Source organism: Cavenderia fasciculata (assembly GCF_000203815.1).
Source record: "Cavenderia fasciculata unplaced genomic scaffold Scf_Dfasci-G-b-205a01.r1-3, whole genome shotgun sequence".
NCBI classification, from domain to species: Eukaryota; Evosea; class Eumycetozoa; order Acytosteliales; family Cavenderiaceae; genus Cavenderia; species Cavenderia fasciculata.
This window is the reverse complement of record NW_004457737.1, coordinates 886,323-908,791: the sequence shown is the minus strand read 5'-3', so window position 1 is coordinate 908,791 and position 22,469 is coordinate 886,323. Positions and strand designations below refer to the sequence as shown.

Here is a 22,469-nt window from a genome sequence, read left to right as displayed (position 1 = left end):
TATAAAAAATCAATATTATTAATGTATAATGTGTATGGTGGATTTGTTTTAATGTATAGAGATTCCTTTTAATCATTAATAGGTATTGTTTTTGTAATGTGATTTATGATTGCAAGATATTTGGGGATCTACTTATCCATTTTAATCAATTTACATTTATTTATTTATTTATTTATTTATTTATTTATTTATTTAAATTGTGAATTTAAGATAGAAAATCTTTAACGTGGCATTTCACCTTGTGGTGGCTCCTTTAACATCATTCTGATGGATATCACACCATCTTCATCTTCAAAGTCAACAGACGAATTTGGAATTTCATAGACTTGTCCATTTCTCTCGAAGGTGGCCGATTCTACCTCCACTCGTTTCAAACTCCAAATATCTGGGCCATCAGTTTGTCTGCCATTTGGAAGGATATCAATAAAACAAGGAGGAGGAAAGATGCAGGGGGCAGCCATTACAGTTGCTACCCAAAAGAAAAGAAGAGAAAAGAAAAGAAAGGAAAAGAAAGGAAAAGAAAAGAAAAGAAAAGAAAAGATTTAAATTAGATTTGAATCAAGATGGAGGAGTATAAATAAATACATACCCATTCCTTCTACAGTTGATATTCCCATATCTGAATTGAAAGTTATTTTGGTTTGTGAAGTTTGCATTGGGATAAAATAATTTATCTTAATTTAATAATCTTATCTACTACTCTCTGTATAACCTTTCTTACTTGGTACCAAGGAATTTAAAAAAATTTTGATTTTTGGTTGTTGAAATGGAAAATAATAATAATAAAAATAATAAAAATAATAATAATAATAATGATAATAATATAATAATTAATTTGTAAATTGGCAATTGAAATTAAACCATTCAATCAAAATAATAAATGAAGCAAAAAAAAAAGGGGCAAACCTTTGAAATTGAATTTATTCAAATAGAATCCCTTCTTTTTGATCATCTTGACAGTTATGGATACTCCTTTTATTCTATTCTCCTAATGGGTTAGGTTAATAAAACAAGTGGTATGTTTTGATCTAGGTGTTGATAAATTGGTAAAGTGAGGTTGAACCAATGTAGGATCTACCTTTATAAAGACAGCATGTATTATTTCGATTGGTTGACCGTTGGATATCCTAGTGCCACCCACCAAATAGGCAATTGCATTTTGATGGTCATATACACATTGTTCAAAGTTAAAGGGTACCGTATCAGAATACCCCTTCACTACATTGTTGTTCCTACCATCTCCTCTATTCATCAAGTAAACAGTCTCTACTTGTGTATAATATGTTGTATTATCTTTGTCTATAAATTCTATGGAATCTTCCATCATAGAGAATGGTGATTCCTCCTCGAGGCTTTCACCATTGGCATCATGATGTGATGATGATTTTGATCTACCTCCATAGACATATATTTTACTGGTATCTTCGTCATTTATAATATGAATGTTTCGTTTTGGTAGTCCTAGACGACGATCTATTAAAAACCAATGATCCAATAACTTGTCGTATACTTCTATACTATCCAATTCCTTGCCATCGATACCAACTCCACCAGCGACAATGATGATTTGGGCGGTATGGTCAAATGTGATGCCAGCAGAGTGTCGTGCCACATTGAGACTGGCCAACTTGATTGTCAATCCTTGGTCGGCATCGTATCGCTGGCACTCTGCAAATGCCTTGCCGTCCTTTTTGCCACCCATCACATAGAAGAATTGTGGTTCTGAGCGTGGCTGCCCACACGCCGACTTGTAGCAATCATAGAGCAATGAAGATGGCATTATGTTGAACTGACCCAACTTGGACTCTTGTGCTTGGTATTTTGCCTTGACTATTCTTTTTGGTGTACCTTTACCTCCAATGATATAGATGGAATGGCCACAATAAGCAGAGAATGAGCCAATGGATGAAAACTCTTCCTTTGTCACTTCGAAATGAGTCTCTAATGGTTCGATGGTTTGTAACGAATGTTTATCAGGTACACGTGGGTACCAATGATCACCTTTTTCTTTATCTGTTTTGTATGCTCTTGTAAACTGACATTGTTGTTGTTGTTGTTTGTTTTCTCCACCAACAGTAAACAAGAATGGGTATTGCACTTTGCCGTCTTTAGTGTCCCAGACTATAGTCATTGGTATCACAGGGTGATGATGATGTGAAGACGATGACGATGATGGTGCTTCAACTTTGCTTGGTCGTTTTGATTTTTAACCATCTTCTTCTTTTTAATTTATCTCTATCTATCTATCTATCTATCTCTTTAGAGTGTGCACTAATACTAATACTAAATGAATTCATTTTCGAGGATTCTAGTTACAAGCATAGCTAGAAGAAAATATATTAAAAATCAGAATAAATTTAGAAATGAGCTCGACATGTTTTTGAGGTCACAGGTCAGGTGATATTTATATTTATTATTATTTTGTATTTACTTGTTTTTTTAAAATAGGAGGAGATAAGAAAGATAGAAAGATAGATTACATTTACTTGATTGATTGATGACAACAAATATTGTATTGAACCCTCTTCTTCAAGTCAAGAAGTTGGTGGTGCCAAAGAGACCGGTGGTGTTGCTTCACGGACTGCTGGGGTTCAGAGAGATTGGTTCGTTTGTCTATTACCAGAATATCATCAATCCTCTCAAGCGGCTGGGTGTCAAGATTGAAGCGACCGCCGTGCATCCAACCGACACGATCGAGAAACGGGCACATTCGTTGGTATCGCAGATCAAAGAGATACAGCAGCGCTATGGAGAAAACAAAGTTCACTTGGTAGCACATAGTATGGGAGGGTTGGACGCGCGATACCTCATCTCTAAACTCGACGACAAGATGGACGTGACGTCGTTGGCGACTATATGCACACCGCACAGAGGCAGCGAGATGGCGCGATGGGTCGTCCTCAACCTCAAGCAGAAGCTGAGGATCGAACAGATTTGTAAATATTTAGACGTGTCGGTTGACGGGTTCGATCAGCTTCAACCAGAGTACATGACACAATGCTTCAACCCTCAGATACTAGATCGTCCAGACGTCATCTATAGCAGCTACGGTGCCTGTAAAGATGATGTCCCCTTTTACTCGCCACTCTATTTTTCCAACAAATACCTTCGAGAGATTGAAGGGAGAAACGACGGGTTGGTCAGTCTCAAGAGTGCACAATGGGGCAATGACTTTACCATCGTCGAAAATTGTGATCATCGTGATGTCATCAATTGGAACCCGTGGTTTGATGCCTTACCAATCTATCACAAAATTCTATCTTGGCAATCAAATCAAGAAGAATTACAACAATCTGGTATAATAATACAACAACAACAACAATCAGCAGACACACAACACCAAGAATTAGATTTTAACAATTTAGATAATAATAGAAAATTTAGTTGACAGCAACAGCAACAACAACACCCAACAAATCATGTATTTATTCACACCCAATAATAATAATAATAATAATAATAATTATAATAATAAATCATTATTAGCAATTATAACTGGAATCCTTTGGCAAATTAATAATTAATAATAATAATAATAATTACACTTTCTTTAAAGAAATCAACTTTTGACAATGATAGTTGATATTCTTTTCCGAATTGATGGATGGTTGATGAATCAATATCCAATTGTTTCTCATTCCAGATAATTAATTTATTTAATATTTATAAATATATTAACTAAATCTTGCTGAAATTTCAAACCAAATATATATACTTGAGTAGTTCGCAAAAAAATAAATTAATAATATTGAATATACATAGTGCCAATTGTTTTTGATGAATGCATTCATCGTTTCCTTTCACATTCTCAAGAATTATCTGAGACCAATACTTCACATATATATACACCTTGTACAATAACACAAAATGAACATAAATCATATTAATAATAATACTAGTAGTGACACAACAACAACAACAACTATAGACAACAATCAAGTAGTTGAAAACAATTGTATCAATAACAATAATAGTAATAGTAATAATAATCAAGAGCATAAGCATCAACAACCACAAGAACATATAAAGAAAAGGTTCAAAAGTGATTATGATCAATCATCTAAACAACAACAACAACAGCCAAAACAACAGAAACAACAACCAAACAAGCAAACCGAACAAGTACTACCATCAACTCAAAAACAACAAAAAGAAACTGATAGCAAACGAATAGAGACTGAAAAGATGAAAGCTGGTGTAAAAATATTATCAAGTGGAGGAGGGTATACAGATCCCTCTATCGTAATCATCTCTCAAGAAAAGAAATACGTATTCAATCTTGGAAATGGAATCAATCGACAGAATACTAAAAACAGATTCTTTGATTCCAATCATCTGTTCCTTACTCATTTCTCTCCATCTACCATGACTGATTTCCCAAGTATGTTGCAACTATATATATAGCATAATGAATCATTGTATCTCTCCCCAAACAATCCTAATTTTAATTTGTTAGATTATTTACTAAGAACAAGAAGTGACTTTTCAGTAGTTGGACCAAGTAATACATCTCATGCTATATTATCCCATCGATATTATATTGGGAGAGGGAAGAAGAGTATTCACATTACCGAATGTACTCCTGAAAATGATATTTGTCTAAGTGATGAAAATGTATCAGTCTATCCAATTGTATTAAAACCATCCAATGTATTGTCCAATACAACTACCTCACCAACTCCATTAAAACAAAGAAAGAAATATAATTTCATTCATCAATTTAAAAAAGAGTTGGCATCAAACAATCAATTCAAATTAAAGGTTGGAGAGAATTCATCGCAACAAGCCAAATCATTCTATGATTGGACTTTGCTACGTGGAAGTATTGTTCATAGTTATTCTGGACATCCGTCAGTGACAACCTATGAAATCGATCAATACCTAGTGTATCAGTTGATGAAGTTGGAACAAGACATTAAAAGAGAGGATCGACTACCTTTTAGACCTGCCAACTACAAGGACATCAAGGCTTATTTGTATGGACCACTCATTGAAAGTGACCAACACAACAAGTCGTTCAAGAATGGTACGATTCGTGTGTCTCAACAACAAGACGAGTTCTTTGCCATCGAGAGCAGACACTTTAGATTGATTCGAAGAATCGATAATATCACTCCCATCACACTGCGTGAGCGTCACCAAATGATGAAGATGCGTGCTAAAAAGTTTACAGAGGACAAGGTGTTTGGACCAGTACAATCTCACGTGCACACGTTGGAACCACACAGAAGAAACTTGGACGAGAATGGACAGGAAGGTATGTCTGATATCGTGTGTTATCTTGTACATTTACCAGATATCGTTGGCAAGTTTGATAATCAACGTGCCATCGAGTTGGGTGTGCCTGCCGGCCCCCTCCGTGCCAAGATTTGTAAAGGTCAGCCTGTTACAACTGCCAATGGCACCGTTGTCACACCCGACCAAGTCATGTCGCCCAGTGTGATAGGTCCCGCCGTCTTGGTGATCAGTATTCCTCATCGATCCTATCTCCAAGCTCTCCTAACCAACCCCACCATCCAAGCCAACTGTTTTGAAGATAGTGATCTCTATCAAAAGGAAATGAGATCAGGGTTGGTGTGTCACATGGTGTCTGAAGAACTCATCAACACGCCCGAGTACACTAGTTTTATCAACAAATTTGGGTCAAGATGGCGTCACCTACTATTCAACGATCAATGTGCCTATCACGAGCTCACTGTCAAATCGGCTCAAATGACCAATGCTCTCCATGAAATTGCACCAACCTATTTCCATCCTCTTCACACTTCTTATCCAGAAAAACCAATCACCTACAAGAACGTGTTTAAACATGCTGACAAGGTTGACAGAGCTCGTTTCCAACATGTAGTCTTTTTAAATCCTCTATCTCCCATTGACCAATCACCAGTATTAGATGCCAACATGTGTACAGAGAGTGTAGATACTTCATTCTCTTATGGTATTCAAGAAAGTAGTGGTAAAGAGTTGTTGATCTCCTCGCCATCATCACCATCACCATATGTCCAACAGGTTGAAAAGATGATTGAAGGATTATCAAGACAAGAACTGGAAATTGTATTCCTCGGAACTGGGTGTTCTCAATCTTCCGAGTATCGTGATGAAACATGTATCTATCTCGATCTATTTGAAAAGGGAGGTATCATGATGGATGTTGGAGGTGGAAGTTACTCTCAAATGTTTAGAAAGTATGGTGAAGAGGTGACAACCAAGAAACTTGCAGCCCTAAGGTTTATTTTCATCTCTCACATGCATACTGATCATCATGAAGGTATTCAAAAGATATTAGAGATGAGACACTTGGCATTGGACAAGTTGGGAGTGGCCGAGGACGACATTGAACGTCGTGAACTTGCCATTCTATCTCAATCTGGTGCTCGTTTCTATATCTCTGAAATACACAATTCTCTAACACTTGGAAAGAATCTTTGGTCGTATGTACAGTACTATCGTACTCCAAACATCCATGAATCTGACGATCCTCGTGTCGACCGTCTCTCCAAGTTCCTCAAAAAACACCTATCCCTCGAATCGTTCAAGGTGATCAATGTCATTCACTCTTTTGGTGCTACTGGTATTGAAATAAAGAGTACTAGTGGGTGGTCGGTTGCCTATTCAGGTGATACTGCATTCTGTCCAGCTCTCTACAATGGTCTACGTGATGTCACTGTCTTTATCCACGAGGCCACCTTTACCGATGACCAACACGAGTTTGCAAAGGCCAAGTCCCATTGCACATTTGGTCAAGCCATCGAGACATCCGAACGTATCAACTGCTACCGTACCATCCTCAGTCATTTCAGCCAAAGATATCCATCGGTCGACACTCATTCACTGATTGGCGACAAAAAGAACAACAGTATTGCCATGGCATTTGACTTTATGACTGTCAACATTAAAGATCTCAAACAACTTCCAAATGCTTTGGATTTATTATCTAAAAAGAAAAATAATGAAGAAGAAGATGAAGAAATTGATATTGATCAATTCCAATAAAGTTACAAGTTGCGACATCTTTATGTTTTATTCAATATTTAATCAATTGACTTTCTAGTTTTAATTTCGACGGGTTGAAGAGTTGGAGTTTCATTAAAAGCAACATCGGCAACTTCAGAGTAATAATTGGCCAAATAGATTTGTAAACCTTCCTTTACAAATTCTGGGATATCTTCTAATTCCTTTCTATTGTCTTTTGGTAGGACAACCTTTTTGACTCCTTCTCTCTTGGCAGCAATCAATTTCTCAGTGATACCACCAACTGGAATGACCTTGCCTGTTAGAGTGATTTCACCTGTCATTGCCAAATTTGGTTGAATTGGCTTACCTGTCGCAAGTGAAAGTAATGATGTAATCATTGTAATACCTGCACTTGGTCCATCTTTTGGTGTTGCTCCTTCTGGTGCATGAATATGAATTGCATTCTAAACAAAAAGAGAATAGAAATATTAATTTTGATTTTCTATGTACAATTTTAAATTTCTTATTCTTCTTTTTTTTACCTTTTCAAAAAATTTGTTTTTTGGATCAACATTTAATTCTAAATATCTTTTAACATAGGTATAACCAATTTCAATACTTTCTTTCATTACATCACCAAGTGAACCTGTTGCTCTTAGACCTGCTGATGGTTGATAGAGATCGACAACACTTTCAACATAGAGTGGGACACCACCATTTTCAGACCAACCCAAACCAAGAGCGATACCAGGTACAGGAGTTTGATAGTATTTTTTAACTCTATATTTTGGTAAACCTGCAAATTCTTCTAAATTTTCTGGTGTAATAGTAATGAGTTCATTTGACTCTGGATTCGATGCCAATTTAAATGCAACCTTTCTAAACATTCTTTCAATCATTTTCTTTAAATTTCTAACTCCTGATTCTCTACACCAATATTCACATAAATGTTTAATTGCTTCTTTTGTTATCATTAATTTATCCTAAAAAATAAATAGTTAATAAATTAATAAAAGTTAAGATTTGATTTCTTATAATTTCTTTTTTTTTTTCTTACATCACCAATACCAGTTTCAGATTTTACTGATGGTACAATATAATTATTTGCAATTTCAATTTGTTCAGCTTGAATATAACCATTTAATCTCATTACATCCATTCTGTCCAAGAGAGGAGCAGGGATTGGATGAGTAAGATTGGCAGTGCAGATGAACAAAACCTTTGAAAGATCGTAAGGGATATCCATATAATGATCCAAAAAGTTTTTGTTTTGTTGTGGGTCCAATACTTCGAGGAGAGCTGCAAATGGATCGCTGTGACTACCCTTTGAGATCTTGTCAATTTCATCGATTAAAATGACTGGGTTGGATGTCTTTACAGTTTTGAGAGCTTGAATGATCTTTCCAGGCATGGCACCAACAAACGTTCTACGATGTCCTTTAATCTCTGCAACGTCTGAAATACCACCCACCGAAAATCTATAAAATTGACGATCGAGTGCCGTAGCAATAGACTTTCCAATTGAAGTCTTGCCTGTTCCTGGTGGCCCCACCAATAGAATGATCTTTCCACCAACTGATCCACGTAACTTTCCAACTGCAATAAATGTTTTAATCATCTCTTTAATATCATCCAAACCATAGTGATCTCTATCTAGTGATGCTTTGATTGATGGGATATCAAAGTTGTCATTGGTAGTGACATTCCATGGCAACGATGTAATCCATTCCAAATAGTTTCTAGTTACATTGTATTCAGACGATGATGGTTCCAAGCTTGACAATCTGTCCATTTCCTCCTTGAACACTTGTTTGACTTGTTCATCTTTGACATTGAGTTTTTCCCAACGTTCATTAAACTTTTTGCTCAATGTCACCTTTTCATCTTGTTCAATGCCCAACTCTTGTTTAATCATCTTCATCTGCTCGGTTAAAAAGAACTTTTTCTGTTGTTTTGCAGTCTTTTCATCAATATGTTTTTCAATCTTTGAATTAAATTCATTTAATTGAAATTGTGTTTGTACCAATGGTAATACAGATTCTAATCTTTCTAATATATCTGTACATTCAATTATTTTCTACAAACAAAAATAAATAAAAAGTAAATAAATAATTAATTAAATATTATTCTTTTCTTTTTATCTTACTTGATAATCAATTGGAGAATCACGACAAAGGGAAGCAACAAAATCAGACATTTTACCAGGTTCTTCCAAGATTCTAATTCTATAATTTTCAGAGAGTGTTTGGAATTGTTGAGTAAACGATGATTCTGGGAACTTGAGTGATAGCATTTGAATACGTTTGGCCAATTGAAGAGAGAGTGCACGAAGTTTTACTTGATCGCGATCTTTGACTGGATCGTCTGGTATTTTGGTTGCAACAACTCTGAGTGGTCGTTGAGTGGGTGGTTGTGTGACGGTAATCTTAAACTCTTTGGCCAATTGTCTAAGGTTTGCTTCCTCCTTTTCACGGTCCTCTCTTAGCCTACGCTCAGAGATTTTGTCATCGATTTCAACTCTTTGGATACCTTCAATGTATTTGCCCTGTCCTTTAATCTCGCACAATACACCGGTATGATTGATTTGGTCCAATGAGGTGAGATGGAATTCCGATCGATTCTTTCCACCGTACTGTTCACGAATCTCTGGTGTCACCATAAACAAGGCCAATTGTACTGGTGATCCAAGTGCCTTGTAGTCCTTGTCATTAATAGGGAAATAGGCAAACGATCCGGGGTACACAACCTTTTCAAAGATTGGGTATGCCAACACATTGACTTGAACATCACCAAGACTGTTTCTCTTTTTACGTTTTGGGGCACCTGTTGGTAGACCCATTGATTCAAGGAATTTCCTATCTTTTGGGTTTGTAATATAAGGTTTAACTGTCTTCTTTTTCTTTTCTTTTTCCTTTTCAGTAGTGGTTGATGATGATGATGATGATGATGAAGATGATGTAGCAGCAGCTACTGATGCAGCAGATGGTCTACCTCTCTTTTTAGGGATGGCTGCATTGAGTGGTAGTTTTGATTGTTTCAATAATGGTGATACCTTTTTTGCTACCTTTGGTGTAGTAGTTGTAGTTGATGACGTTTCAGTTGTTTTCTTTTTCTTTTTCTTTTCTTTATCTTTATCATTTACAACAACTTCTTCACCTTTATCATCCTTCTTCTTGGTTGACATGTATCTTTGTTGAATACCATTACTATTATTATTATTAATTGTAAATGATGATAGTATACTAGTTGATGGTGATGTTATTAATCTATAGTTATTATTATTATTGTTTAATTGACTTGTAGTAGTTGTAGTAGTAATAGTAGTTGATGACAAGAATGATCGACCTGAAACATAACTACCTAAACTACCTGCAGTAGCAGTCGCGGTAGTTGATTGACGAAGTATCGTTGCACTTCTAAATAGCTTTAATGAAATCATTAATCTATCTTTCTAATTCTCTTTATATATCTCTGATATCTTGTATGTAATGTAATGAATGATCAAAAAAGGTTTATCTGATTGGCTCACTTTAGTTCAATTTTAATTTATGAATTCTCTTTTTTTGAAGTTCATTTTTCATTCACTTTACTTTGTATGTAGAGTGTTTATATACATAAATGACCCACACCACAATTTATGTGTTTAGTTCTTCTTTTGGTGTTGTGTTTTTGGAATTTTCTATAATATCTATTTATCATTAATTTACTTATCTATTCGGATGCTGTGAAGAAATGAAGATATTATTTCTTTACTCTTGTTAAAAAATTTAAATTCAAACTTCAAGCAATGGATCAACAGAGTATTTTCGATATTAGAAAAATAGATACATTGGCATATACTCTAAACTCAGAGTATGACATCAAGAGAATGAAATATGAAAAGAAAAAGGAATCTGATAAAATAATTGCAACTGTTATTCTCATCATGGGATTCCTCGTATTTCCAATATGGGTTGGTGGATTCTTGACTGTATCATCAAATAGTTCAACTGCCAGAAAGATATCATTGGCATCAATCTCTTGTGTTGCAATGAGTGTATTTATCAAATTGGCAATATTCCTTTATTTTTATAATCCAACTTTTCTTTTCTAAAAACAAAACAAATTAATAATTAATAATAATAATAATTGTATAAATAAATAATATAAATAAATTAATAATGTTTATTAAAAATGTGTATAAATAAATAAATAATTGATATTTTTTTGTTTGTTTGTTTGTTGGTTGGTTGATTGTGATTGATATTATTATTTTACATTTACAATTACATTTGATGTTGATGTTGTTGAGGTGGTTGATGTTGATGATGAGTATCAATACCATGATTATTTTTACAAACAACATCTTGACAATCATTTGATTCTCCAAATTTAGATTGTGTGATCCCTAGGAAATCATTTCCTTCTACGCTGACACATTTACTTTCACGACATACATAACATCCTGCACGTGATGTCATCATTGTATTGTTTAATATTTGAATGTCCGAAGCACCTTGTGAAAGAGTTGCAGTACCATTGGGAATGTTGATATTGTTGGACATGACCTTGACACCAGTAGCATACCAACACTGTACACCTGCACTATCATTATTTGTACTATTTCCCAAAATCACATTACCTCTTACCGTCACATCATTGACTCCTTGTCCAAAATAGACACACGAGAAAAAGTTTCCTTCAATCGTATTGTTTTCAATCACTGTTTGGTTACCACCTGCCGTTTCGTGTGAAATCATTGCAATAATTCCATATCTTGCTTCTCCTCCCAATGTCTAAAAAAAGAAATAAAATAATTAATTAAATATACTTCTTTTCTTTTCTTTCTATTTTACTTACATTTCCAGAAATATAACATTGATCTACACCATAGAGATTAATGGCAGCACAATCTTCACCGGGAGTTCTAGCTTGAATAGTTACCTTGTTATTGATCACTTGAATATTGGTACCTCTTTCAATGATACCTGCTTTGTTGCTACCTTGAATATCGTTGTTTGATAGGATACAGTTGGATCCACCCTCGGTAGTGAGGGGGTAATCCCAATCACCACGAAGAGTATTATTGTCATACTTTACATTGGTCGATGTGACATAACCCTCTGGTCCAGAATTGATACCGTTACGAGGTGTGCATCCTGGTTTTGCAGAGACATAGTTGTTAGCAATGACCACATCCTTGCATCCAAAGAAACAGATACCGTCACCATAACTAATACTGCCACCTGGGAACCCAATGATATTGGTGATTTGGTTGCTGGTCACCTTGATGTTTGAAAATGAGATGTCTTTGGTTCGACCATCACCAATGTTCATTCTACCAAATACCAAACCTTGATTGAAATTGTCAAGTAAACAATTCATCATCACAAATCCATTGCCAAACAGTAAAACGGCAGCTGCACTCTTTGAATTCTGACAGAAATTGTATAGATTCAATTTGTTGATTAGAATATTGTCACCAGTCAGTACAAAGATATAATCTACATCATGAATAAAATGAGTACCCATTGGAGGATCATTTACCCAACTTGCAAAATTACCAATAAATTTAACATCATTTGATCCAATAATTTGAATATTACTTTTTGTTATTCTAATTGATGATGTAATTAAATAGTTTCCCTATAAAAATAAATAAAAAAAAACATTCTTATTAATAACTTGTTATTATTATTATTATTATTATTATTATTAATATTATATATTTTACATACTGGTGGAATGGGAACTTGAGAAGAAGGATAATTTTGAATATATCTTGAGACTGCAATAGTATCATCATGGACACCATCACCATATGCACCTGGAATTGGTGGGATTGTATCACCTCTTGGGGGTGGTGATTTCTTTAAACTTGCATTACTTGATCCCATATCAGGTGAGTAATGATGATGTTGATGATAATGAACATGTTGTTGACTATTTGATGGACTTGTTTGTTGATATTGTTGTGGATTAGTATTATATCTTGATTGTGTTGGTGATGTAGTTTGTTGAGCTACATATCCATATGATTGATATGGATGTTGATTTGGTTGTTGTTGTTGTTGAGCAGATGGATTTGATGATGAAGATTGGTATGGTTGAGTTGGTCTTGGTGGAACTGGAGGTGGAGCTTGTTGATGTTGACCATGGTTACTATAGTATTGTTGGCTACCAGAATGTGTAGCTACACTCTTTGGTGGTGAGTAATAACCTGTTGTGGTGGTTGGTGGTGGACCGGTATAACTCTGGTGATAAGAGTAGTAGTTATTAGGTACGGCTTGTGGGTATCCTCCTGGTTGTTGTTGATTTTGTTGTTGTTGTTGTTGTTGACGAGGATCGCCATATGCATATGTATTATTATACATTTGATTTTGATTATTATTATTATTCTTTCTATCTTGTGGTGGAGTTGTACGAGTAGTTGGTAAAGTATCGACTGGGTTTGTTAAATCTTGATAATAATCATTTAATTTATGAAAAAGTTTCTTCATGTTGGTCTGCACAGTCATAGACACTCCCAACTCCCAAATATTTTACTTTTGCGTAGAATATTAATATTAATATTAATTAATTAATTTCTTTTTGTGGGTAAAAAAAACTGTTTCTTTTTAGGTTAAAAAATCTAAGAGTAGAGTGTGTTTGGTTTTGGTTAGTTTGTTTAGTTTGAAAGTAAGTAACCTTATTTTGGTTTAATTAATTAATTATTATTTATTTATTATTTACCTTTTGATTATTTAATATTAATATGTATCTAAACAAAATGATTTGTGTTGTGATGAAGTGAAGAGATTTGATGGAACGATGATAGAAAGAATGGGAAATTATAATAAATAGATATGTTTAGAAAAAAAACCTCTAACTAACCAACAAACCAACCAACTAACCAACTACAATGTTGCAGATATTATTTGTCTGTCTGTCTGTCTGTTGAACTTGTTGAACACACCCCAATTTACAATAAATATAAAGATAAGGTGGAAGATTGACAGTCATTGGCTCATTGCGATTTAAAAAAACTTTCCTGATTTGTAAAACTAACCACCAACTAAACAAAAAAAAAAACCTATTCTAAAGTATAATGTGTGTACACAAACATAGTAGTATTATATTATATTATATTTTTACACACATATATATATAATCTGACAAACATTATTTATCTCTGGTTTTTTTTTTTTGGACGTAGTCTGAGGATGCAACTCATCTTTGTTTCATCACTTTTAGTTAGATATGTTCGTTGACTGTTTGAACAACTAAGTGGATGTAGATGAGATAAAAGATAGAAGAGAGATAGAGAATATATACTACTAGTAGATACATATTTATGTATCTCTTTTTGAAAGTGGTTTGGTTTGTGAGGAAGATGAGGAGAAGAAGAAGTTCGGAAACAATGAAAAAAAAAATGAAAAAATTAAAAAAAATCAACTCCCTCACCCTGTGTGATCATTCGCACTCTCAGTTTGGTTTGAGAGTTTTGTGTTTTAATAGTTTATTGTTTCATCTCATCATCATCAATCACAGAAGTAGTTTATTTTACATTACTGCAGACCAACAACAACACAGTATATAGATATAGATAGATCGAATAATTAGAGAGAATGATTAGAAATACATTAAAATTACTCAGATCTGCAGCTTCACCAGCTCAAGCAGCTGTTGCACCAGCAGCCGTTCACCTCACCCCAATGGAACAATTCCTTTCACAAGAGAATCTCCAATCTATTGTCATTCCAGAGGTTGTTCGTCCAGCCAATCTCGACCAACTCCCAGACGAGGAATTCGAAGTCTACTTTGAAAAGCTCATGAACAACCCATTGCTCCAAGTCGATCCAGAGCTCACCAAGGCTTACCGTGACTATGAAAACTCATTCAAGGAGTTTGAGAACCTCGAAATCCTTCCACATCTCCCAGAACAAGACTCTGAGATCAACTGGGAGTTCAAAAAGAACTTTATCGACGCTCACATTGTCGATGGTTTCAAGGCTTCACTCGAGAAATCTCTTGAATCAATCGACGCTTGGGAAGCTGAAGAACAAAAGAAGCTCCTTGCTGTTGAATCAACTATCGATGCTACCGTATGTAGACAAAAAAAAACAATCAACCTATTGACAACTATTATTATTATTATCATCGCGATAGATAGAGATAGCGAGTCATTGTATAGAAGAGAAAAGAAATCATCATCATCATCATAAACATCATCACAGTCAGAAAGATAAATATAAAGATAAAGATATACAGACAGACAGACAGAAACAAACAGCAACAGCAACAGCAAAAGAAGAAAGAAAAGATACAGATGTATAATACATTTTAAAACAGAAAAGATCAAAGATCGATCTAAATGTTTAGATTTTTGAACGACTAATGTAGATGATAATGATGATGATATGAAGATTGATGAATGAATAGAATAATAATAATAATAACAACAACAACAACAACAAGACAAGACAGCGATGATGATGATGATAATAATAATATTTAGTAATAATCATATGATGATCAGTGATATATTAATATTAATATATTGTAATCATTTTCAATAATATAATATATAGATTGCTGACTTTAGCGCAGTCATCCCAACCGTTGATGCCAACCTTAAGGCCATCCAAGCCAAGTTGGCCGAAGTCGAAGACTTTAAGAACAGACTCCTCACCATCACCATGGAAGAGATCCTCGACAAGAACCCGGACATTGAAGAATCAGTCTACCAAGACATCACCCAATCAGAATGGATGATCAAGGATACAGTTGGCGACGACACCATTTATAACCTTAAGCACCATGCTGGTGGTCATTAATCAATCACCATTGTGTTGATGTAAAAATAATAATATAGTAATTAGAATAATCATAAAAGAAATAAATATTTTATTGTGTATGGTAGTAGAACCATGTCCTCCTTTTAAACCAAACCTAGAATCAATAATGAGCATTATTTAATTAAATTATAATGTTTTACGAAAATCGATGAATTTTAGTTAAATTTGCGAGGACAGGATCGATTTCGTTTTATTTGGTTCACCATTTATTAACACCATCCCTAACAGATATTAAAATGATTAGAAGAAGAACTTACATACAACACACTATTATAACCAAGCGACCAAAACTAGTACAGCAAGTGAAGATACAATGAATTTGGATTATTCCGATATCAATACACAAACTGTGTCCCAAACAAGTCAAGTACGTATTAATATCAAACCAGAAGCCAGCCTTGGCATCCCCTTTGCTAAAGATACAAGGCCACCAGAAACACTAACACTTGGATGAAGGACAACAGACTGTTCATGAATTCCAGATCTGTTACTGTAGGTATGATTCAAACCAATGTTTGATACCCTAATCAAAAGATGGTTTTGTTGGTTCAAGGAAGGATACCTACTGTTTCTTTTAAACTATAAAACCATCTTTTGATTGTTGGGTTTTCCTAGCTATCTTCCACAATGAACACACACATCATTGTTTAAATATATATTATTGTTTAAAAAGTATGTAATACATAATTAACTTTCAATTTAATAATAATAATAATAATAAAAGAGTAGTAATAATACAAAGACAAGTTTGGAAGTTCTCGAAAATAAATAAAAAAGGGGCGCCAAGTTTGGTTGATCACTGACGATAGTTTCAAACTATGCAATTCTTCAAATCTTTCTTGTTGTTGTTGTTGTGAGATAGAGATAGAGATAGAGGGGATAGAGAAGAGAGAGAGAGTGTGTGTGTGTGGAATGAATAATAGTACGATATATGATCAGTCATCGACTACGACGATACCATCATCATTTATGATGTCGTCGTCACAACTACAGCCACCACTACCACCACAAGCATCACAGCTACAACAATCATTGTCATCTCAACCATCAGCAGCAGCAGCAGCAGCATCAGCAGCAGCATCAGCATCAGCAGAAGCAACACCAACAGTATCAAATGCAATTAGAGATTTCAATAACAAGATGGTTGAATGGAAGCATTGGACCTTTATTTCATTCTCTGTTTGGTACTCTGTACTCATTTATATTCAAATGATTTTACTTTCAAAGTATTTATCATCAAGTATGTATACACATCCCAAGGCCTTGTGAATAGAAATACTAACAATCAATCCATCCAATATAGGTTATAATATATGGTCAAATTTGGTTTATATATCATTTCAATTATTGATCAACCTATTCTATAGAAATATCACATCGGTCTTTAGACAAGTACCAGCATCATTTGGTGAGATGTTTACTCGTCTAACTATTCACCATTACATCTATATGGCATCGATCATTATTTCACAACCTCTTATGTTGCGATACCTCTTTACCTTGTCAACCAACTCTTTCTCTTTACAAAAAGTGATCATGGAAAATTGTTTAGAGTCGTAAGTCAAGATTAATCTATCCACTGATCATGTTGATATACTAATCTCCAATTAATTTAATCTATTATTTCTCTAGAGGATGTTATTCTTATAGTAACCCATTCTATTATTGTTTCCTTTTATCTTCATTTGCTATTGTATCGACAATGTTGTATCGTACCTATTCAAACTTTGAATATGTATTCTCTTTTCCAAAGATTCAAGTATGTAGAATATATTTAAACAAATTGAAATTCAATTGTCATAATTTACTTACTATTGTACAATTTCTTTCTTTCTAGACTCCATTAATGCTTCAAACAAAGTCATCCATTTATTCATGCTTTTGGAATGCATTCTATAGTTCATTTTATTTATTTGTTTCATTATTATTCTATGGTTCAATCATATTGTATGTCACATTATACATACTTTAAAAGACACTAAACTAATCTAATCTTACTTTCATATCTATTTTTGATTTTCTATAGAATACTCTTTAAAACATTCCCATTAAGAATTGTATCATTTGCAAGTAAATTTTGGATATTTGCAATGGTACTATTATTCCAATACCAATTGAGACAACGATTATACGAAGTGTTCGTCTCCAAGAATATGAGATTCATCACTGATAAATTTACAACTATCACTGTCAACAATCCAAACATCTTTTTATTATTTGGTATCATCTCAGATGACCCTTTGGTAAAGGTATGTATCCCTACATAATTATGAGTGAATGGTTAGAATATATTAATAACTTTTTATAACAACGATTTATATTTAGCATCATGCATGGAGAGATTTATTATATGTTTCACAACACCAGGATGAAAGAAGAAAGAGTTTATATTCAGATTTAAAGAATTCATTGGGTGATCAACCAACCATTATTAATATTCTACAAGAGTATCAGAGCATCATGACACAACTAGTCACAAAACTTCAAGTACCACCAGAATACTATGTCGAACAACAACAAAAGCAACAACAGTTACAACAAGCCATGCTTTTGGAACAGTCACCACTCTTTCAACAATTTGTTAAATTGGTTCAAAAGGCTACTGGAATCACTATGGATTTCAACGTATACGAATGTGAAGTTAGACAATGTCTATCCAACACACAACACATTGTCTGGGCTATTGAAGCACTATCACAATTTATTCTATTGTCATTCCCCGTAGTACACCACCACGGTGTCTCTAATAGCATAGATCGAGAAACCAAAGACAATGCAACCTATATTCATAAATTCCAAATCATTCAAAAGTTTTTGGAACCTTTACTAGACCTAGTCATGACGTTGGACAGTATCGAAGCTCAACATCAAAGTACCACAGTACTCTCTGAATCTTCTGTCATTGAGGATCCCTATTTCATTAAACGAATCTTAAATCAAGAAGAATTATTCCCAACTTGTTTGGGTGTTTTACCAACTGTTAGGCCTCATTTTAGATTATTAAAATATGGTAAGAAAAATATAAAAAAGAAAAAGATAAAGATAAATATAAATATTAATATTTTTAATTTATAGTTTCAAAAAATATTATAACTCAAATGTTGGATAGAGTTGGATATCAATTATCAGATACATCATTCCAATATAAATATAAATCAATTTTAAAACAATTTAGAAGTGGTGAAGTATTTATTTATACTAAAATAATTAAATAAATCAAAATAAATAAAAAAACAAAACAAAACAGACAGATAAATAATGAATAATAATAATAATAATAATATAATATAATATTGGTATTTTATATTTACAATTTGTAATTTATGTTTATTTAATTTATTATTCTACTTATTTTTTAAAATTAACAGAATAACCACCAGAAGTTGGATCTTTAATAAATTGGAAATTATCAGTTGATAGACCAAACTTTCCTAATAAACTATTACCAAGATCTTTTAATTTACCCATCATCTCCTCTCTTTCCTTTTCTTCTTTGATTTTGATAAGTGGTGGTAGACGACGCATTGCAGATAGAGCCTGTTGGTGTGACTTGTCCATTTCCAAAACTTGTTTGTAGTCATTGAGAGCATCGTTTAACTTTTCTGTTGATTCGTAGGCTTGAGCACGACGTGAGAGGATTTTAATATGAATGGTTGGTGTTGGTTTCAAATCGATAGCTTCTGTTGCATCTTCTATCACACGATCATAATCTTTGATTTGAAGATAACAAGCACATCGATTACTTAGATAGGTTGCAACTTCTTCATTGCAAAGTATAGAGTCTCCACCACTCCCCTCTACACCATCCTCCTCTTCGATAATCTCGACTATTTTCTTTGGTTGTACCAATGAGTTGATTGCTTCGGTATATGCTTGAATTGCTTTATCATAGTCTCCATCAGTATACATTCTATTTGCTTTTGTCTTTGTTTCATTTGCTTTTGCTATAGTCTCTTTATCAGATGTTACTTCTTTTATTTTCTTTAATTATTTCTTTTTCTTTCTTTTCCTCTGTCGATGTTGTTCCTTCTTGTTGTTGTTCTTTGACTCTATCTTCATCTTTAACTTCTTCACCTTTAACATTCAATTTATCATTGAATTCTTCTTCTATATTATCATTATTCATTTTCATCTTTTTTTTTATATCTACAAATAATAATGAATGATGAAGCAAATAAAGAATGAATAAGATGAAAAAATATCAATACTTTCGTTTCAAAATTTAATATAAATTAGTATAATGATCAGAAGTTCACTTTCCAAACCCCACTCCGCTCACGGTAAAAGAGAGAGATAAAAATTTAATAGATTTTTAATCAGACTTTTAATATCTTCCCCTACTTAAAGCCGCACCCTTTACCTACCTCATTGTGTATTTTATTTGTTTCTTTTTATCTTTTCATTCTTGTTATCTCTATCTCTATCCCTATACATCTAAACTCTCTATATATTTATTATTATTAGATATTCAATGGATTCAAAAAAACAATTAATTTATATAGCATCAGCAGCTGCTGGAGCAGCGGGAGTATTGGCAAGTGGATTGTTGGTTAAACATGTTTATGATAATAGAATGGTGACGGGATCAGAGAATGTAGAGGTGTATCATTTCGATGGACAGGCAACTGGTGGTCGATTGATTGCCAAGGTACTCAAAAACCACGGTGTCAAGTTTATCTTTACTTTGATTGGTGGACACATCTCGCCTATTCTCATTGGTTGCGACGCAGAGGGTATCCGTGTGATCGATGTGCGTCACGAAGTGACGACTGTGTTTGCAGCTGATGCTGTCAGCCGTCTATCGGGTATACCAGGTGTCGCTGCAGTCACTGCCGGTCCAGGCCTAACCAACACCATCACTGCCGTTAAAAACGCACAAATGGCACAATCACCTTTGATTTTGATCGGTGGTGCCACATCTGACTTGTTAAAGGGAAAGGGAAGTTTACAAGACATTGATCAGTTTGCATTGATGCGTCCACATGTCAAATGGAGTGCTCATGTGTCACGTGTCGCCGATATCGTGCCAGCTGTACGCAAGGCATTCTTCGAGGCACAGAGTGGGACTCCCGGCCCCGTCTTTTTAGAGTTCCCCATCGACACGCTCTACCCCCAACCCGTTGCCACTGGATGGTACCTCAAAAATGCGTCTGCTACAACGTCGTTGTCAGGTCGAATCATCAACGCCTACATGAACTACCATCTCAACAAGATATTCTCAGTGTATCAGTCGGATGTACTCATCCCCGCACCATACAAGCCAAATGTGGTCAAGTCGTCCAAGAGTGCCTATTTGCATACCGCACGTCTCCTCAAACAAGCTCAACGTCCCGTGATTGTGGTCGGTGCACAGGCTATGCTGATCGGAGGTATTGGCAAGGACGCCATCACACCTGAAGAGTTGCAACTCGCTGTTCAACGCCTCAACATCCCCGTCTTTACCAGTAACTCTGCCCGTGGATTGATGGGTGCCAACCACGAACGTCTCTTCCGTCACTGCAGATCACATGCTCTCAAGACTGCCGATCTTGTCATCTTGGCTGGCGTCGTCTGCGACTTCCGTCTTGGTTATGGCAAGTCGATTGGTCATTCAGCCAAGGTCGTCTCGATCAATCGTGACTTTGGCGATCTCTACAAGAACCGTTCGCCAACCTATGGCTACAACGCTGATCCAGCAACTTTTTTGGTGAAATTGGCTGCCGAGGTCGATCGATTCGACCCACCACAAGCATGGGCTTCATGGATTGAATCACTTGCCAAACTCGACATTAAACGTACCGTAGAAATCTCTGACAAGGCACAAGACGACTCTCAACTACTCAAACCAACCGGACCAAACCAACCAAAGAACTTCCTCAACCCATTGAGACTACTCAAGACATTTGACCAACACCTTGGCAACAAGACGGTTCTCGTGGCCGATGGAGGTGACTTTGTTGCCAGTGCTGCCTATATTGTCCGTCCACGTGGACCATTGTGTTGGTTGGATCCAGGATCGTTTGGTACTCTTGGCGTAGCTGCAGGTTTTGCATTGGGCGCCAAGTTGGTCAAACCAGACCACGATGTATGGATCATCTTTGGAGACGGTGCTTGTGGGTACAGTATCCCCGAATACGATACTTTTGTTCGTCACAAGATTGCTATTGGAGCCATCGTAGGAAACGATGCCTGTTGGATGCAGATTCTCAGAGAACAACAAGAGTCACTTCATTCAGACGTTGCATGCAACCTCGCCTATACTGATTATGACCAAGTGGTCCAAGCTTTTGGTGGGCAAGGACTCCATGCAGACACTGATGAACAGTTTGAAAGTGCCATGATCAAGGCTAAAGAAATCTTGGCTCAACAAAATACTCCAGTTTTAATTAATGCCATTATAGCCAAATCGGATTTCCGTAAAGGGTCAATTTCTGTTTAAATAAGTAAATAAAAAGATATCGCATTCTTTATACAATTAATTATTTATTTTTATTAGATTATTATTATTATTAATTATTTTGTTGTTGTTGTTGGTGGGTGTTGATTTCCTCTGAACTTGAAATTATATCCATTTCTATTGGGGCTTCTCTATTTGGTGGTCTGTTTGTTGGTGGTCGCTTTGTGAATACAATGACTAACACTACAATAATAGAGAAAATTGCAACTGATAAGACAACAGAGATCATGATGACTCTCCATTGATCAGAAGTCTCTTCAGTA

At 34.9% G+C, this 22,469-nt stretch overlaps 12 protein-coding genes across 12 annotated transcripts; 6 read left to right on the top strand and 6 right to left on the bottom strand.

The window, feature by feature from the left end:
• Positions 1-221: 221 nt before the first annotated feature.
• Positions 222-2,131, bottom strand: DFA_03076 (uncharacterized protein; the record flags this gene model as incomplete). The annotated part of the gene is made up of 3 exons (XM_004362625.1): positions 222-469; positions 590-674; positions 1,079-2,131. The coding sequence occupies 3 exons, from the start codon at positions 2,129-2,131 to the stop codon at positions 222-224; spliced, it is 1,386 nt and encodes a 461-aa protein (XP_004362682.1).
• Positions 2,132-2,881: 750 nt separating this feature from the next.
• DFA_03075 (uncharacterized protein) lies at positions 2,882-3,524 on the top strand (the record flags this gene model as incomplete). The annotated part of the gene is made up of 2 exons (XM_004362624.1): positions 2,882-3,296; positions 3,376-3,524. 2 exons carry the CDS (start codon positions 2,882-2,884, stop codon positions 3,522-3,524), a joined length of 564 nt encoding a protein of 187 aa, XP_004362681.1.
• Positions 3,525-3,867: 343 nt separating this feature from the next.
• Positions 3,868-6,950, top strand: DFA_03074 (uncharacterized protein; the record flags this gene model as incomplete). The annotated part of the gene is made up of 4 exons (XM_004362623.1): positions 3,868-4,381; positions 4,457-5,257; positions 5,297-6,763; positions 6,943-6,950. 4 exons carry the CDS (start codon positions 3,868-3,870, stop codon positions 6,948-6,950), a joined length of 2,790 nt encoding a protein of 929 aa, XP_004362680.1.
• Positions 6,951-7,031: 81 nt separating this feature from the next.
• Positions 7,032-10,393, bottom strand: DFA_03073 (peptidase S16; the record flags this gene model as incomplete). Its single annotated transcript, XM_004362622.1, has 4 exons — positions 7,032-7,418; positions 7,497-7,937; positions 8,012-9,031; positions 9,101-10,393. 4 exons carry the CDS (start codon positions 10,391-10,393, stop codon positions 7,032-7,034), a joined length of 3,141 nt encoding a protein of 1,046 aa, XP_004362679.1.
• Positions 10,394-10,741: 348 nt separating this feature from the next.
• Positions 10,742-11,047, top strand: DFA_03072 (uncharacterized protein; the record flags this gene model as incomplete). Its single annotated transcript, XM_004362621.1, has 1 exon — positions 10,742-11,047. One exon carries the CDS (start codon positions 10,742-10,744, stop codon positions 11,045-11,047), a length of 306 nt encoding a protein of 101 aa, XP_004362678.1.
• A 172-nt stretch (positions 11,048-11,219) lies between these two features.
• On the bottom strand, positions 11,220-14,262 carry cnrJ (carbohydrate-binding domain-containing protein; the record flags this gene model as incomplete). The annotated part of the gene is made up of 5 exons (XM_004362620.1): positions 11,220-11,729; positions 11,794-12,579; positions 12,672-13,393; positions 13,960-13,987; positions 14,248-14,262. The coding sequence occupies 5 exons, from the start codon at positions 14,260-14,262 to the stop codon at positions 11,220-11,222; spliced, it is 2,061 nt and encodes a 686-aa protein (XP_004362677.1).
• A 278-nt stretch (positions 14,263-14,540) lies between these two features.
• On the top strand, positions 14,541-15,749 carry DFA_03070 (uncharacterized protein; the record flags this gene model as incomplete). Its single annotated transcript, XM_004362619.1, has 3 exons — positions 14,541-15,017; positions 15,082-15,243; positions 15,504-15,749. The coding sequence occupies 3 exons, from the start codon at positions 14,541-14,543 to the stop codon at positions 15,747-15,749; spliced, it is 885 nt and encodes a 294-aa protein (XP_004362676.1).
• A 384-nt stretch (positions 15,750-16,133) lies between these two features.
• DFA_03069 (uncharacterized protein) lies at positions 16,134-16,414 on the bottom strand (the record flags this gene model as incomplete). The annotated part of the gene is made up of 2 exons (XM_004362618.1): positions 16,134-16,293; positions 16,410-16,414. The coding sequence occupies 2 exons, from the start codon at positions 16,412-16,414 to the stop codon at positions 16,134-16,136; spliced, it is 165 nt and encodes a 54-aa protein (XP_004362675.1).
• A 268-nt stretch (positions 16,415-16,682) lies between these two features.
• DFA_03068 (uncharacterized protein) lies at positions 16,683-18,985 on the top strand (the record flags this gene model as incomplete). The annotated part of the gene is made up of 7 exons (XM_004362617.1): positions 16,683-16,996; positions 17,138-17,326; positions 17,421-17,529; positions 17,608-17,717; positions 17,797-18,019; positions 18,096-18,780; positions 18,846-18,985. The coding sequence occupies 7 exons, from the start codon at positions 16,683-16,685 to the stop codon at positions 18,983-18,985; spliced, it is 1,770 nt and encodes a 589-aa protein (XP_004362674.1).
• A 133-nt stretch (positions 18,986-19,118) lies between these two features.
• Positions 19,119-19,679, bottom strand: DFA_03067 (uncharacterized protein; the record flags this gene model as incomplete). The annotated part of the gene is made up of 1 exon (XM_004362616.1): positions 19,119-19,679. One exon carries the CDS (start codon positions 19,677-19,679, stop codon positions 19,119-19,121), a length of 561 nt encoding a protein of 186 aa, XP_004362673.1.
• A 49-nt stretch (positions 19,680-19,728) lies between these two features.
• On the bottom strand, positions 19,729-19,902 carry DFA_03066 (uncharacterized protein; the record flags this gene model as incomplete). Its single annotated transcript, XM_004362615.1, has 1 exon — positions 19,729-19,902. One exon carries the CDS (start codon positions 19,900-19,902, stop codon positions 19,729-19,731), a length of 174 nt encoding a protein of 57 aa, XP_004362672.1.
• Positions 19,903-20,241: 339 nt separating this feature from the next.
• Positions 20,242-22,188, top strand: ilvB (thiamine pyrophosphate-binding enzyme family protein; the record flags this gene model as incomplete). Its single annotated transcript, XM_004362614.1, has 1 exon — positions 20,242-22,188. One exon carries the CDS (start codon positions 20,242-20,244, stop codon positions 22,186-22,188), a length of 1,947 nt encoding a protein of 648 aa, XP_004362671.1.
• Positions 22,189-22,469: the final 281 nt, after the last annotated feature.